Consider the following 13,323-nt stretch of genomic DNA (forward strand, 5'->3'; position numbering starts at 1 on the left):
GAGGGGACTTCAAAAACTCAAATTGTGTCTCTGGAGAGCCAGGAGGAGGCCACCAAGGTTTTGGACGGATTCGGTCTTCGGAAGACCATGCACCGTGCAATGGCTAGAGGTCCCAGGGTATTACAGCCCGCAAGGTCACAGCACGACGTCGGATGGCTCAAAATGCAGGTCTTGAGTCTAGTGGATGTCACCAGGCTCTGGGTGGGGTTCATCATTTTCAGGACCCCAGTCTTTATCTTCCTCTTCAGTTTCAGCTCCAGTGGTCGACTTGTCAGAATCCTTTGCTGCAGACCCCTTATCCTGAGTGCTGCAGCAGAAGCCAGACAAAGGTCCCCCACCCTTTCGTCACCATGACCAAGGAGCAGGAATCAGGGTCTGCATCGTTGCAACTAGAAGGCGACCTGCTACATTTTCATCTTCACGCTTAAGGTAATGTGGAGCTTGGGTTGTACTTACCTTAGGCCATTTTCGGTTCTCCTTTGCTTTGGGAGAACTGTTTTCATCAGTTGGGAGTCAACCTCAACTCCACTGTTCAGGCCTTACAGCCTGTGGGGTCATCAAGAAAGCTCCTCTTGAGCTCCTGTGCTAACAACTGGCCGGTTACTTAACTTTCCTCTGAAGATTTTCATCAGAACTGGTGCTGTCCATTTGACTGTGGCTTTGCTGGTTTCCCCAAGGTTCCATCTTCATGATCCCACTGCCTTTGGCAATGTTTGTTCCTCCATAAACTTTAATTGTATTTTTGTTTGTTTGTTAGGAAACAGACTGCCTACATCCCTCTGTGAGTCTGTGAGAGTGTACTTGTTATTTAACAGTTGCTAGCTGTCTTCTGTCTAACCTTTATTTCCTGCTAAACTCAATTTTGCAAAGGTGATACTTCTAAATGCTTTTACTGACCAGACATCACTCTGTGTGCTGCACGTGAAAAATATGTGAAAGGGTACTCACCTGCATTATGGTTCCTTCTATAATTTGATTCCATTTCTAATTCAATTTTATTGTTAGTTGCTGCATTTTAGATTTGGCTGTGTGCCTTGTGTATATATAAATAAATATATTTTAATATAACTTTGAGGGAGTGTTTTGTTGGGTCTATGTATGTACTGATTTCTTTGTACTGCTTTACAGCTCACATAATTCCCTCCCAAGATAGGCCTGGCTGCTCAGCCACTACCTACTTGAGTAGTTACAGGCCTATATTAAGAGTTGGGTCCCTCAACCACGATATAAGTCTTATGAAGTCCCACACAGATGGACTTTAGAAAAACATACCTAACAGGCACCAAAGAGGTGATCTCTCACATAATCAGACCTTCACTAAAGTTGTGGAAGCAAGGGGAAAACAATCTACAAAAAGGGCAGGGTGGCAATTTAATGAGCTTGGAAGCAAGAGCACATTGATGCATAGTATCTACAATCAGCAGTGTAACAAAACAGACAAAAGTTAAAAAGTGATAGTATTAACAATAAGCGCCGCAGGGGACTTTGCAAACAACCACAAGTCCAGAGGGCAAATACATTTCTTATGACCTACTCTCTAACCTGGACTCTAACATTACCTCTGTTCCGATCCTCCTCAACCGTTCTTCTGCTTTTGACAGTCAACCACTCCATCCTCAAACCATCTCTATGATACCCTAGGCATCACAGACAGGGCACTGGTGTGGCTGACCTGCTTCCTCTCCAACAGAACCTCCCAAGTGCAAATGGGCCCTTTTCTCTCCTCCACCTCACTCTACCCGTAGTGTCCCTCAGGGCTATATCCTATCACCATGGCTTTTCAACATCTATCTGGCCTCTCTGGCCAACCTGATCTCCACTTTCTCTCCTCATTTCCAGTGTTACGCAGACGACACACATCTCTTTCAGGCTGCCCTCCCCTACCTATGCCTTCCCTTATTCCTCCTTCCTCATCGGACTGCCTGACTGCTATTCAGGCATGGTGCTCTGCCAATGATCTCTGCCTTAAAGCCAGTAAGACAGAGTTCCTGCTCATCTGGACGCCTGCTCCTTGCCCTCTCCTCCCCCACTCTCTGGCCACACTCCCTGTGTCCCCTCCCCTCACCCACTTGTGAGGCAAAAAAACATGGGATCATCTTTGACCCCTCTCTCTTTCTCTCCACGCATCACAGGCTTTGCCAAGAAGTCCAATTTTCAGCTATCTCCCTCAGAGACATTCTAACTTTCTTCACTTTCCCCCAGAAGCTAAATATCTCCAGAGCCCTGGTTCTCTCTAGGCTTGACTACTGCAACAGCCTCTTACTCAACCTGCCTCTTTCCTCCCTTCGCTCCCTCCAACTAATCCAGAATAGGACTGCAAGGCTTATCCTTGGCCTCAAGCCCAGGGACGCATCTCTCCTGCCCTAAATTCTCTCCATTGGCTCCTGGTGACTGCAAGGATCAAATTCAAGACCCTTTCAATCACCCACAAAGCTCTCTGGGGCCTGAGACCTCTCTACAACTAGCTTTCTCTCCCAAAATACCTCCCAGCTAGTGTCCTTTGGTCTTCTGGCTTCAACTCTCTGCAGGTTAAATGCTCCCCCAAGCAGAGTGTGGGAGGTAGATCTCTTTCCTTGGCTGGTGCCTCCCTATAGAACAGCTCCCCCGTCCCCCTCCGACTTCAACCAGATCATCTTAAGTTCTAGAAACTTCTCAAGACCTTCCTTCCCCCTTCCATGGTAAATTCTTCATCTGCGACTGGGGCCTGGTCCCTTCGAAGTCATACAGAGACCAAACCACCCCCCGCCACACCACCCTCCACCAGTCCCTCCCCCTCCAGCATCCTTTGCCAGCATTTGCCCTCGGGCTCCCCTTCCCAGACTATCCCAACTTAGTCCTCCCTGTCTGCTGAACTCATCCTTCCCTCCCCCCCTATATTCCCTGGCACTTGCCGTCTTGAGCCGGCCAGCACTTGCCTTCCCCCATCTGTGGGGGACTCCACTCCTACACTCCTCCCTCTACAGACCCCCCCTTGCACTTATCACTTTGTCATGCACTTGCACAGTAGGAGTGTCACAAAGCCAATATAACCATCTTTGTTGTTGCATTTTATGATTTCCCATGTTCCACCCGACCGCCCCCCGCCAATCTTGTTGTGTGGTGCCTTGAGTATAGGCGCCATACAAATGTCCAATACAAATGATGCTTTTCTGGTGTCAAAGCTTCACCATCAAGTTGTAAATTTGCAAAGGCAAGAACTATAAGTAACAAAATGCCGTTATGCAAATTACAAATAGCAACTTTAAATGGGTCACAGTTGAAACTTCATTCAGTGGTTGTATTTCATTACAGGTGTGTACCTGGGAATGACTATTCCGATTGTGACTGTTGTTCACACCAATGAATCTCAAACAGAACTGACACGGTCTGTGACAGTGGCATACTATCTGCCGGCAGAACTCCAGGGAATGCCACCACAGCCTTCGGACTCGGACATCATTATCGAGGAGTGGCCACCCACTGTTGTTTATACCAGGTATGAAATCTACCACAGCAAATACGTAGTTCACCATGTAACAATATGAATGGATTATTGGCACGCTCTGGAATGAAAAGCCACATTTTTTTTACGTTTTAAAATTGTATGGGTTTTGCTTCAGTGTAGCAGATTTTCGAATGCAGGATGAACACATTATGCTTGTACTCGCTAAAATGCTTTTAAATTTTAAAAAACTATAATTAAGCTCTGCAGCAGTCACCAATCGCCAGAACGCCCCCAAGGTTTTTAGATAAGGGAACAGTTGAAAGATGTGCTCCTCCCTCCCTCGCCTTTTACGTCATAGTGGATAGAATCGCTCTGCAGTCATACCAAGCACCAACACCTTGGTTGTGTCTCTTTGCCCTCAGTCCTAACCGGTCCCCTTATGCCTTCTAATTTACTCTTCACCACCCCCCACAGTATTTCACAAATTGGGAAACCTTTATATTCAAGCACGGACCAGCTTTCATGAGTAATTTCCTCAACAACAATTTTGTTGATTGTCTAAAACGATATTGTTTTATTAACAAATTATAATTTAATATTTGTAAAACAAATTAAATCCTAGTTACAGTCATATAACCTCCTTTAATTCCTATTTGCGAAATAAGGGAGATAAGCGAGGGGGGAGAGCAGTCTAGTGATACCGGCGCCTGGGAAATGGCAGCCAGGGGGCGACATTTCACACAAAAATGCACCCTCATTAAAATCAAACACTTTCCCAAATAACAATGGGAGTTTATAATATAAAATGATAACCTGCCTAGAATATTTGGGGACAGTATTTTAGGGGGTCAAGAAAAGAAGTCACCTACCTGGTGACTTTTTCCTGGTGACATTATCACATGGAACCGAGAGGGAAAGGTGACCTGACCCCCCCCTCCCCTTCTATCAATCGTACCCATGTGTCCCTACATTTTTGTTAAATCACTTCCCCTTGCCTTTTCTCAATTTTCATGCTTTGAAAGAGAGATGTTAACCAATTATCATGTGACTTTTTCCCCATTTAATCCCCTAAATACTAATATTTTTCGACAAGATGATTATTAGTGTTTTGCTATTGGGTTTTCATTGTTATGGAAAGTAGGGTAACAAGCACAATTTGTCAAAATTGTATTTTAAAGCAATTAGTCAAACAATTATTCATAATTATACAATGTTCTCCCCACACACTCTGTAGCATACATAGCCCAGTCTCTGCAGGATGAAAATGCGCTGCTCTAGTGGAGGCCAGATACCACCTCCACATCTACTGGTGAACAGTATTTCCTCTATTGGCTAAGGGTTCGGCATTCCTCTGGCTGTGAGCTGCTTAGGGTACTGCTTTTCTCTTTTGACCAGTGTCAGAATCTGTCACACCCTGACAGGTTCAAACCCCTGACCCTGTCACAGCCTCTACGAAAGTGCCTTAGTAGCTTCTAGGACTTATACCTAGACCGTTAAAATAGTGCATCTCCACAGAGCCTAGTGACAGATTGAGGTGTGGCATTCGGAGCACTAAACATACTTCCTCAACAAACATGCATTAGCAGGTGCTCATGGCAAATGTAGTTTGTGCTCAAATCACTATTCATGCACCTGCACCTGCATTTATAGGAAGCTGCTCATCTCTTCAGCATTTGTTTAGTGCTACTTTTGGAGTGCTGTTCTGAAGCTCCTTGCCTTGCAGGAAGAGGTATTTGTTGAAACTATATTCTAGTCATTGTGGGGCCTATAAAGTGAGTTACAGGTGCGTCATACTGGTGATCCACTGCTTATGTGTGACCCCTGGATTGTCAAAGTATGAATCCTATCTCGGTTTCAACCACTCTTACCCAACTGTCCCCCATGTGTGATGTGGTTGGGAAGGCTGTTGCTTAGGAAGGCATGGCATTCAGTGGGCTAAAACAAAAGCCTATTATGATGTGGTTACAGATTGCCTGCTGGAGCTATAAATCCACCACCACTTATTAATGAATTGGGGAAAGGAATATACTGTTTAAAGTATTCTTCTTGTGGCAAATTATTCATCATCTCATTGTATTTCTAGAACACATTAAATAATTTCACATTTATATAAATAAAACACTTGGGTATGTTTCCATACTCAGCTGATGCAATTTATCAATGTGAGGTTGCCCGCTGCTGTCCAAAGTGCACTCTGTGTGCCCTTCCACTTCAACAGTTATCATTTTAACAAGCAGAATTAGCACGGTTCTACGCAGTCACCTTAACCTTCCACTATCGCAAACATTCTGAATAATTACAAGTTACTTCTTTCCACCCCCACGTCTCTTCACATAAGGCACAACGGTCCAATGTCAATGAACAGTTAATTACCGGCTCAACGTTTCAGTCTCAAAAGAGCAAAACGCTGTAGGACGAATGCCTCCTCGCAAGCTAAAACTGAAAGAAGGTGCTGTAATTATGCTACTATGCAATCTTATGCCATCACAGGGACTCTGCAATGGAACATGGTTGACAATTACACATCTACAAAGACACATCATAGAGGCCAGTGTAATCGATGGAACTTACTGTTTTTATACCGCGTATACCTCTCATTCCATCGGATACAAATATGCCTTTCAAATTTAAAGGAAGATAGTTACATTTACCCTTTTCATTGACCATTAATAAGTCACAGGGACCTTCCTTCTGGAACAGATCGGTGGTAATACCGATTTTTAAGAAAGGGGACAGTAGTGACCCTATGAATAACCGACCAATATAGATGTTTAAGATATGCTAGAACAGCATATGTTATGTCGAGAACGGCTAGTACTATTGAATCTTCTTTTGCAGTTTATGTTACATATTTATAATTTAGCAGCCATGCATGGCTAATACTTCGGGGTACTTAATAGGCCTTTGTCCTTTTTAAAATGTTATTCAAAGCATTTAATATAGCGCAGACTTTGACTGAGGGCTTTTACAGAGCGCTTTACAATATATATGAAACCTGTATGCTACACACTTAAAATTTCATACTACACAGAAATACAAGGACTGTCAACTACATCATACAAAAATTAAATTACAAAATAAAATGAAAAAAAGGACATACAAAGGACAATCAAACAATACTGGAAACGGTCAGATCTTCAAATCCTTCCCAAACATAAGTGATAGGGCAAACACAAATCAACTTGATGAGCATTTGTAAATTTGTGCCATCACATAAGACCACTTTCTGGGGAGAGGCTTTTTTTTACTTTATAAAGAATTAGAAGTGTCAAATGCTTGATTCTCATCTCCCAGATTCCACCCGAGAAAATTAACTTATCAGTAAGATACAGCGGTGGGTGAAGCCATACTGCCTTGATAGCAATACTGCATAACTTGAAATGAATAAAAAAAGAATATTTTGGCTGCATAATGGACCTAAAAAGAATATTAAAAAGCATATGTGCATTGGAGCAGACAGATTTTAAAGTGGGCAGTGTGATGATGTCTTAGGTCAGTAGATGTGGCTGGGGAAACCGGGGTGGCAGGTTGTCACCATCGTTATGTGAGGTTGCTACTGGTCAAAGAATAGGGAGAATCTCACAGGTTATCAAAACTATCCCTAATTTGTGGTACTCTCCTTGTGTCTCTGACTGTTCCCTTAAAACCTGTCACCTACCAAGCAGGGCAAAATCCCTACCTATTCATAAGTCTGTAGTCTTGTCAATACAGTAAAAGTCACAATGCCCCTTAACTGAAATCCCTACATTATGCTAGCCACAAGTCTTATGCACCAGTGGATCGGCTTATAGCTGCCGTGGTGTCCCACTGTCTACCAACAAACATTCAACAATGGTTGGAAGACTGCAAGGTTTTTACCAGAGTTGTTGAGACACTTGTAGGAAGTTTACCAATTGGGTCAGAGGGACAAGTATGAATCGTGGCCACTCAATGTGATATGGACAGCAGGCTGGCAGGTTGCTCAGTACGCAGAGCCACAATGTGAATGACTGGCCATTCACCATTACTGAAAAATGTAATTCCAATTGTGGGCAATACTCTGTGCATCATATGGTCTATACACCACAGCTGATCAAAATCAGACCTCCCCGGACACTAGCGCTAGGTCCACTGGAGCATAACAAGACACTAAGATTCACACCGTAGCACCAGGTTTGTGCTTTGGAAAGTACATAGCATCAGCACTGCTAGACGACGAAAGTGGGCATTCAGGAAGAAGAAAACAGAGCAAGATGGAGACAGCAATAGATACTGGATGAGCAGAAGGTAGAGTAAAATGTGGAACCGAGCCAATAGGGAAAGATGTGTGCAGAAGAGAATGAAAACATGCCAGCTGGGAAAAAATTAAGCAGAGGTGGGATGAAGCTGGAAAATTGATAACAGGTCGAAGATCATTCAAAGCGGTAGCGGGAGAAAAGCACTAAAATGGTAAAGGATTTAAACCATGTTTTATGAGGACAGCTTTAGTAATATATACATCCATTCGATGGTGGATGTTCTGGGGTGTTATAAAGAATCGTCTTTAATATCACAACTTCTGCCCGTTTGGCAGCCTCTTGACGCTCCACAATAGAAACACTAGTATCCTTAAAAGGTAAACAAAGTTTAATGCACAGCAATTTGTTTTGGGATCATAACAGTGTGCTTCATTAAAACTGTAATTTCAGTAAAAATGAACAAATCTTCTCACATCTAATCTTCTTAACAAAAACAGTTTTTTCACTGAATACAATAGTCTCTGCAGAGTTCATTGCCTTTATTTCTCTTTTAAGTACCAGAAGAACAAGTTACTTTCTTACCTGGTAACGTTCTTTCGATGGGATGGTCCGACGACATTTTCCATATCTATGACAGGTAATGTCCACAGCTGTGCTGCTTCGGAAAATCTTCGGCGCCTGCGTCCTGCGTCGATGACGTCGATGCGCCGTTCCCGAGGACCTCCTCCAACGGCCGACGTCACCTGATGTGATAAGTAGGACGCCCATAGCCTCAGTTATAGTTTTTTACCCCAGAACGTGTGCCACCAGTTTTCTGCCAGTCAGACACACAAGGCCTTGCGGAACGCAAGCTGCAATCGCATAAGAAATTCTGCAGCGGGGAAGGTAGGGAGGGAGCGATATGGAATACGTCGTCGACCATCCCATCGAAAGAACGGTACCAGGTAAGAAAGTAACTTGTTCTTCGAGGGGATTGGGTCCTCCGACGTATTCCATATCTATGACAGACTCCCAAAGCAGTACCAAGCAAGGAGGTGGGAAAAGAATTTAGAACACAAATTTAGCATGCCCAATCAAATTGCGGAATATAAGACTGCCTTGCCAAAGGCCAGATCCTGTCCTCTGATGGAATCGAGGGAGTAGTGACGTACAAAAGTATGTACTGAAGTCCAGGTGGCTGCATCACAGATGTGACGAATAGGAACACGCCTCTGCAGGGCAGTAGACGCAGCCACTCCCCTGGTAGAATGGGCCCGCAAGCCAGCCGGAGGGTCCTTACCTGCCAAGCGGTAACACTCAGAGATAGCTAAAATAATCCAACGAGACAAAGTCTGTTTCGTCACAGCTTGTCCAAAACGCTTTCAAGCGTAACCAATGAAAAGTTGATCGTCCACTCTGACCCGGGACAGGCGCGAAATATAAAAGCTCAACGCTCTCCTAGGATCAAGCCTGTGGAGCCTCTCCTCTTCCTTACCAGGATGTGGAGGAGGATAGAACGCCGGAAGAACGACCTTCTGGCTCAAATGAAAATCCGAAAACACCTTCGGAAGAAAAGAAGGACGAACTCTAAGGACAACCATGTCCTTATGAAACACAGTGAAGGGTGGCTTAACTGAAAGTGCCTGTAACTCACTCACTCTGCGCGCGGAAGTAACCGCAACCAAAAACACAGTTTTAAGAGTTAGCAGTCTCAAAGGGCAAGAATGTAAATGCTCAAATGGAGCACCCATAAGAAACTTAAGAACAAGGTTAAAATCCCAACCGGGCACCAGAAAAGGTGACTGAGGGAACACATTAGTGAGCCCTTTCAAAAACTGAGAAATTAAAGGAATCTTAAAATAGGAACATTCTTCAGACGAGCGCTTAAAGATGGACAGCGCCGCCAGGTAACCTTTAATGGTCCCCACTTGCAAGCCCCTCTGGGCCAATGAAAGCAAAAAAGACAGAACCATGGGAATGTCACATTCAAAAGGATCCACATTCTTAACTCTGCACCAGTCGCAGAACTTTCTCCAACGGCAACGGTACAGAGACTTTGTTGCCGGCCGCATGGCCGAGAGCAACACCCCCATCACGTCTTCAGGGAGGTCCCATTCCTTATACCTCAACCTTTCAGAAGCCAAGCGTGAAGGTTGAGGGATCTGACCTCTGGATGGAGAACCTGACCCCCGTCCCATGAGAGCAGATAGTCTTGGCAGATAGTGGAGGGCAGATGGACAAGTCGAGAAGGTCCGGTACCACGTCCTCCGGGCCCACGCCGGAGCAATGAGGATCATCTGGGAACCGAACCTCCGTAACCTCTGCAGTACTTGCGGGATGACAGGGACTGGAGGAAACGCGTACAGCAGTGGGAATGACCACTCCACCACGAACGCGTCTCCTAAGGCTCCTTTTGGAGCAAAACCTTTCGCACTTCCGGGTTGACACTGGAGGCGAAGAGATCTACTTGAGAGGTCCCCCAAAGGGCGAAGATCTCCAGGAGAATCTCCTGAGCCAGCTCCCACTCGTGAGAGATCGTGCTCTGCCTGCTCAGAGCAACCGCCGTCTCGTTGTCGTCTCCGGCCAGATGAACCGCCGAGATCGAAACTTCCTGCTGGATGGCCCAGAACTCGAGCTGCATCGCCTCCCTGCACAGAGGAAGTGGCCCTGCCCCCCCCCCCCTTTTTGTTGAGGTAGTGCATGGCCACCGTGTTGTCTGTTAGAATCAGGACACTGTTTCCTCGCACAGTCGGCAGAAAAGCTTTCAGGTTAAGCCTGATGGCCCTCAGCTCCAACAGATTGATATGGAGTCTGGACTCCGACGGAGACCAACGACCGCTGAATGTCAACTCCTTGGCATGAGCTCCCCATCCCGTGAGGGATGCGTCCATCACGATCGTCACCTCCGGCCAGGGCAGCCAAAATGGGGCCCCCTTCATCGGATTGCCTTCGACGGGCCACCACAGAAGGTCCTGGGCGACCGAGGGCGGCACCTGAACAGGGTCCGACAGCCTGCCGAAGGACTGAGACCACTGCAGCTTGAGTGCCCACTGCAAAGATCTCATCCGCAGACGAGCCTCTGGCACCAGAAGAATGCAGGATGCCATGAGGCCGAGCAGTCTCAAGAACTTGGACGCTGGGAGATTCTGGGCAAGTTGAAACTTGTGCACCATCTGCTGAATGTGAAGAGCCCTCACCTGGGGAGGAAAACACTGCCCCAGGGATGTGTCCAGCACTGCTCCGATGTACTGGAGCCGCTGCGTTGGTGTCAAATGGGACTTCTTTAAATTGAGGGAGAAGCCCAGCTTGTGAAGGGAGTGGCAGGTGACGGACAGATGATCCAGAACTTGCTCGGGAGAGCTCCCCCTGATCAACCAATCGTCCAGGTATGGGTAGACATGAATCCCCCCTTTCCTGAGATGCGCTGCCACCACCACCATGAGCTTGGTGAAAACCCTCGGGGCGGAGGTCAATCCGAACGGCAGGACCCGAAACTGAAAGTGCGAGTCGCCAACCGCGAACCTCAGCTACTTCTTGTGCTTGGGATGGATCGCCATATGGAAGTAAGCATCTTTGAGGTCGAGAGACACCAACCAGTCCTGAAGTTGAAGGGCCTGGAGGACTTGAGAGAGAGTAACCATCTTGAACTTGTCCTTCCTGAGGAGTTTGTTCAAACCGCGCAAGTCCATGATGGGTCTCAATCCCCCGTCTTTCTTCGAAATCAAAAAATAAAGGGAATACTATCCCTTGTTCCTCTCCGCTACAGGCACCAGTTCTATGGCGCCTTTCTCCAGCAGGGCTTGAATTTCCTGCGCAAGGAACGGATCCGGACTCTTCAAAGAGAGGTTCCCAGGCGGATTGTCGTGTGGCCTCTGCCGAAAAGGAAGACCGTAGCCGTGGGTTATGATCTCCAGAACCCACACATCTGAAGTAATGGCTCACCACTCTACAAGATGCTGCGCCAGCCTTCCCCCAACCGGCGAACCATGGGACCTGGCCTCATGACTGAGTGGTAGCGGCTGCGGCGTTGCGCGAGGGCAACGAGGCAACTGCCCGAGCGGCGTTGGCACCTCGAGTACCCTTGTTTCCACCTCTGGCACTCTTACGGTGGCCTCTTTGACTGCTAGCTCCTCTCGCTTTACTGAAGGACGAGTTAATAGCGAAAGGAACCTCCCCTCCATTGCTGTCCCCTAGGACGAAAAGGCGGAGGTTGGCGAACTGCAGGCCCAACGACTTCGCTGCAGCTTTGGAGGTCTGCAACCTCTCAAGGCTCTCGTCAGCCTTGCTGCCAAAAAGATGTTCACCGTCAAAGGGCATGTTGAGGAGCCGGGACTGCACATCAGGAGCGAACTCAGACTTCCGCAACCACGCAAACCTGCGTATTACGGTGCTCGCCGCCATGGACCGGCTGACAGAATCTGCCATGTCCAAACCCAACTGAACGGCCTCACACATTGCATCCTTGCCATCCTGAACCATAGCAAGGAAACCATCCCATTCGTCCCCTTCGGGAATACGTTCAGCTGCTAATGCAACACAGTTCAACAGAGTGTGTGTGAAACGAGACAAGGCACATATGAAGTTGGCCGCCTGAAGCGCCGTACCCCCTGAAGAAAACCCTTTCTTCGCCCAGCCGTCAAAACGTTTGTCGTCCCTATCCGGAGGGATGGTAGGATACGACGGTGGTCGGTCAAAAGGCCGAAAAAAAAAATATTGAATTTTTTTTTTTATTTATATATGCATTTTTTGGGTCAGGTAAGTAAAAAAAAGGGTTAAAATAAAAAAAAATAGAAAAAAGGGGGGTTGGGGGGAACCCCCCCCATTTCGAAAAAAAACGTCAAAAACAAATTCGATATTTTTGTTTTCGGCCTTTTTTTCCGAGATTTTTTTTTTGAGATTTAGAAGTTCGGTATTATGACTATAAACCGGATACGACGCCTGCTTTGCCGGGGCCGTAGCCGCCTGCATCACCAAACTCTGGAGTGGGGTGCCTGGACAAGTAGCAGGGGTCGCTACTGGCTGGACGGTATTTTCCCGACAAAGACTTGCCCACTGCCGGGAGACTCTCCGGAGCAGTCCAAGCGGCAGCCACCCTTCTCTGCAGAGCCATATGAAACGGCAAAACCGGGTCAGTGGGGGGACCAAGATCAAGGATGTCCGTGAGATCATCCTGAACGAACTCCCCTGGGGGAGCTGACCAACCCAAGTTCTCGGTGACCCGAGACATAAGACGCCGATATGAAGAATCGGCATGAGTGCCAGGCCGCGGCCTACAAAACCCCACCTCCGGAGAGGTGTCCAGTACCCTGGCATCATGCAGTTACTGCCTGAGGTCATCAAACTGGCTATGGCCCGAGATAAGTTCATCTGGTACCGTAACCGGAACCAAGCCGTCATCCGAGCCTTCATCACCCTCTGAAATGTACTCCAGGCGGGGAGAGGAAGACATCTGGGGACCAAAGCAGTGCCTGGCCTTAGCCAGAGCCTTTCTAGGGGCTAACCCCGTGCCACGGCGCCCCTCCGACACCACTGCCTCGAAAGGCGTCGAGGGCGCCGAACGAGTCGGCGCCGACAGAAACGGCATTGAGCGAATCGGCGTCGACGTCAGCTGCAGCGCCGCTAGCATTGAGGGCGTCGACACAGGCCTCAAAGCCAGAGATCCGAGCGTGTCTCTCGACGACCTAGGCGCCAACAGCATCGACA

General features: G+C 47.2%; 2 protein-coding genes across 2 annotated transcripts in view; one reads left to right on the forward strand and one right to left on the reverse strand.

The window, feature by feature from the left end:
• The window catches only part of FANCM (FA complementation group M), a 1,896,264-nt gene that overhangs the window by 1,490,529 nt on the left and 392,412 nt on the right, over positions 1-13,323 (reverse strand). The gene's annotated exons all lie outside the window — the stretch shown is intronic.
• Positions 1-13,323, forward strand: part of LOC138527506 (heme-binding protein 1-like) — a 163,731-nt gene that overhangs the window by 131,362 nt on the left and 19,046 nt on the right. The window contains exon 4 of the mRNA XM_069638751.1: positions 3,292-3,475. Within this exon, the coding sequence (XP_069494852.1) occupies positions 3,292-3,475 (184 nt within the window). The remainder of the gene's footprint in view (positions 1-3,291; positions 3,476-13,323) is intronic.

This window comes from Ambystoma mexicanum, chromosome 14 (assembly GCF_040938575.1).
Source record: "Ambystoma mexicanum isolate Mex_15411 chromosome 14, UKY_AmexF1_1, whole genome shotgun sequence".
Classification (NCBI taxonomy): Eukaryota; Metazoa; Chordata; class Amphibia; order Caudata; family Ambystomatidae; genus Ambystoma; species Ambystoma mexicanum.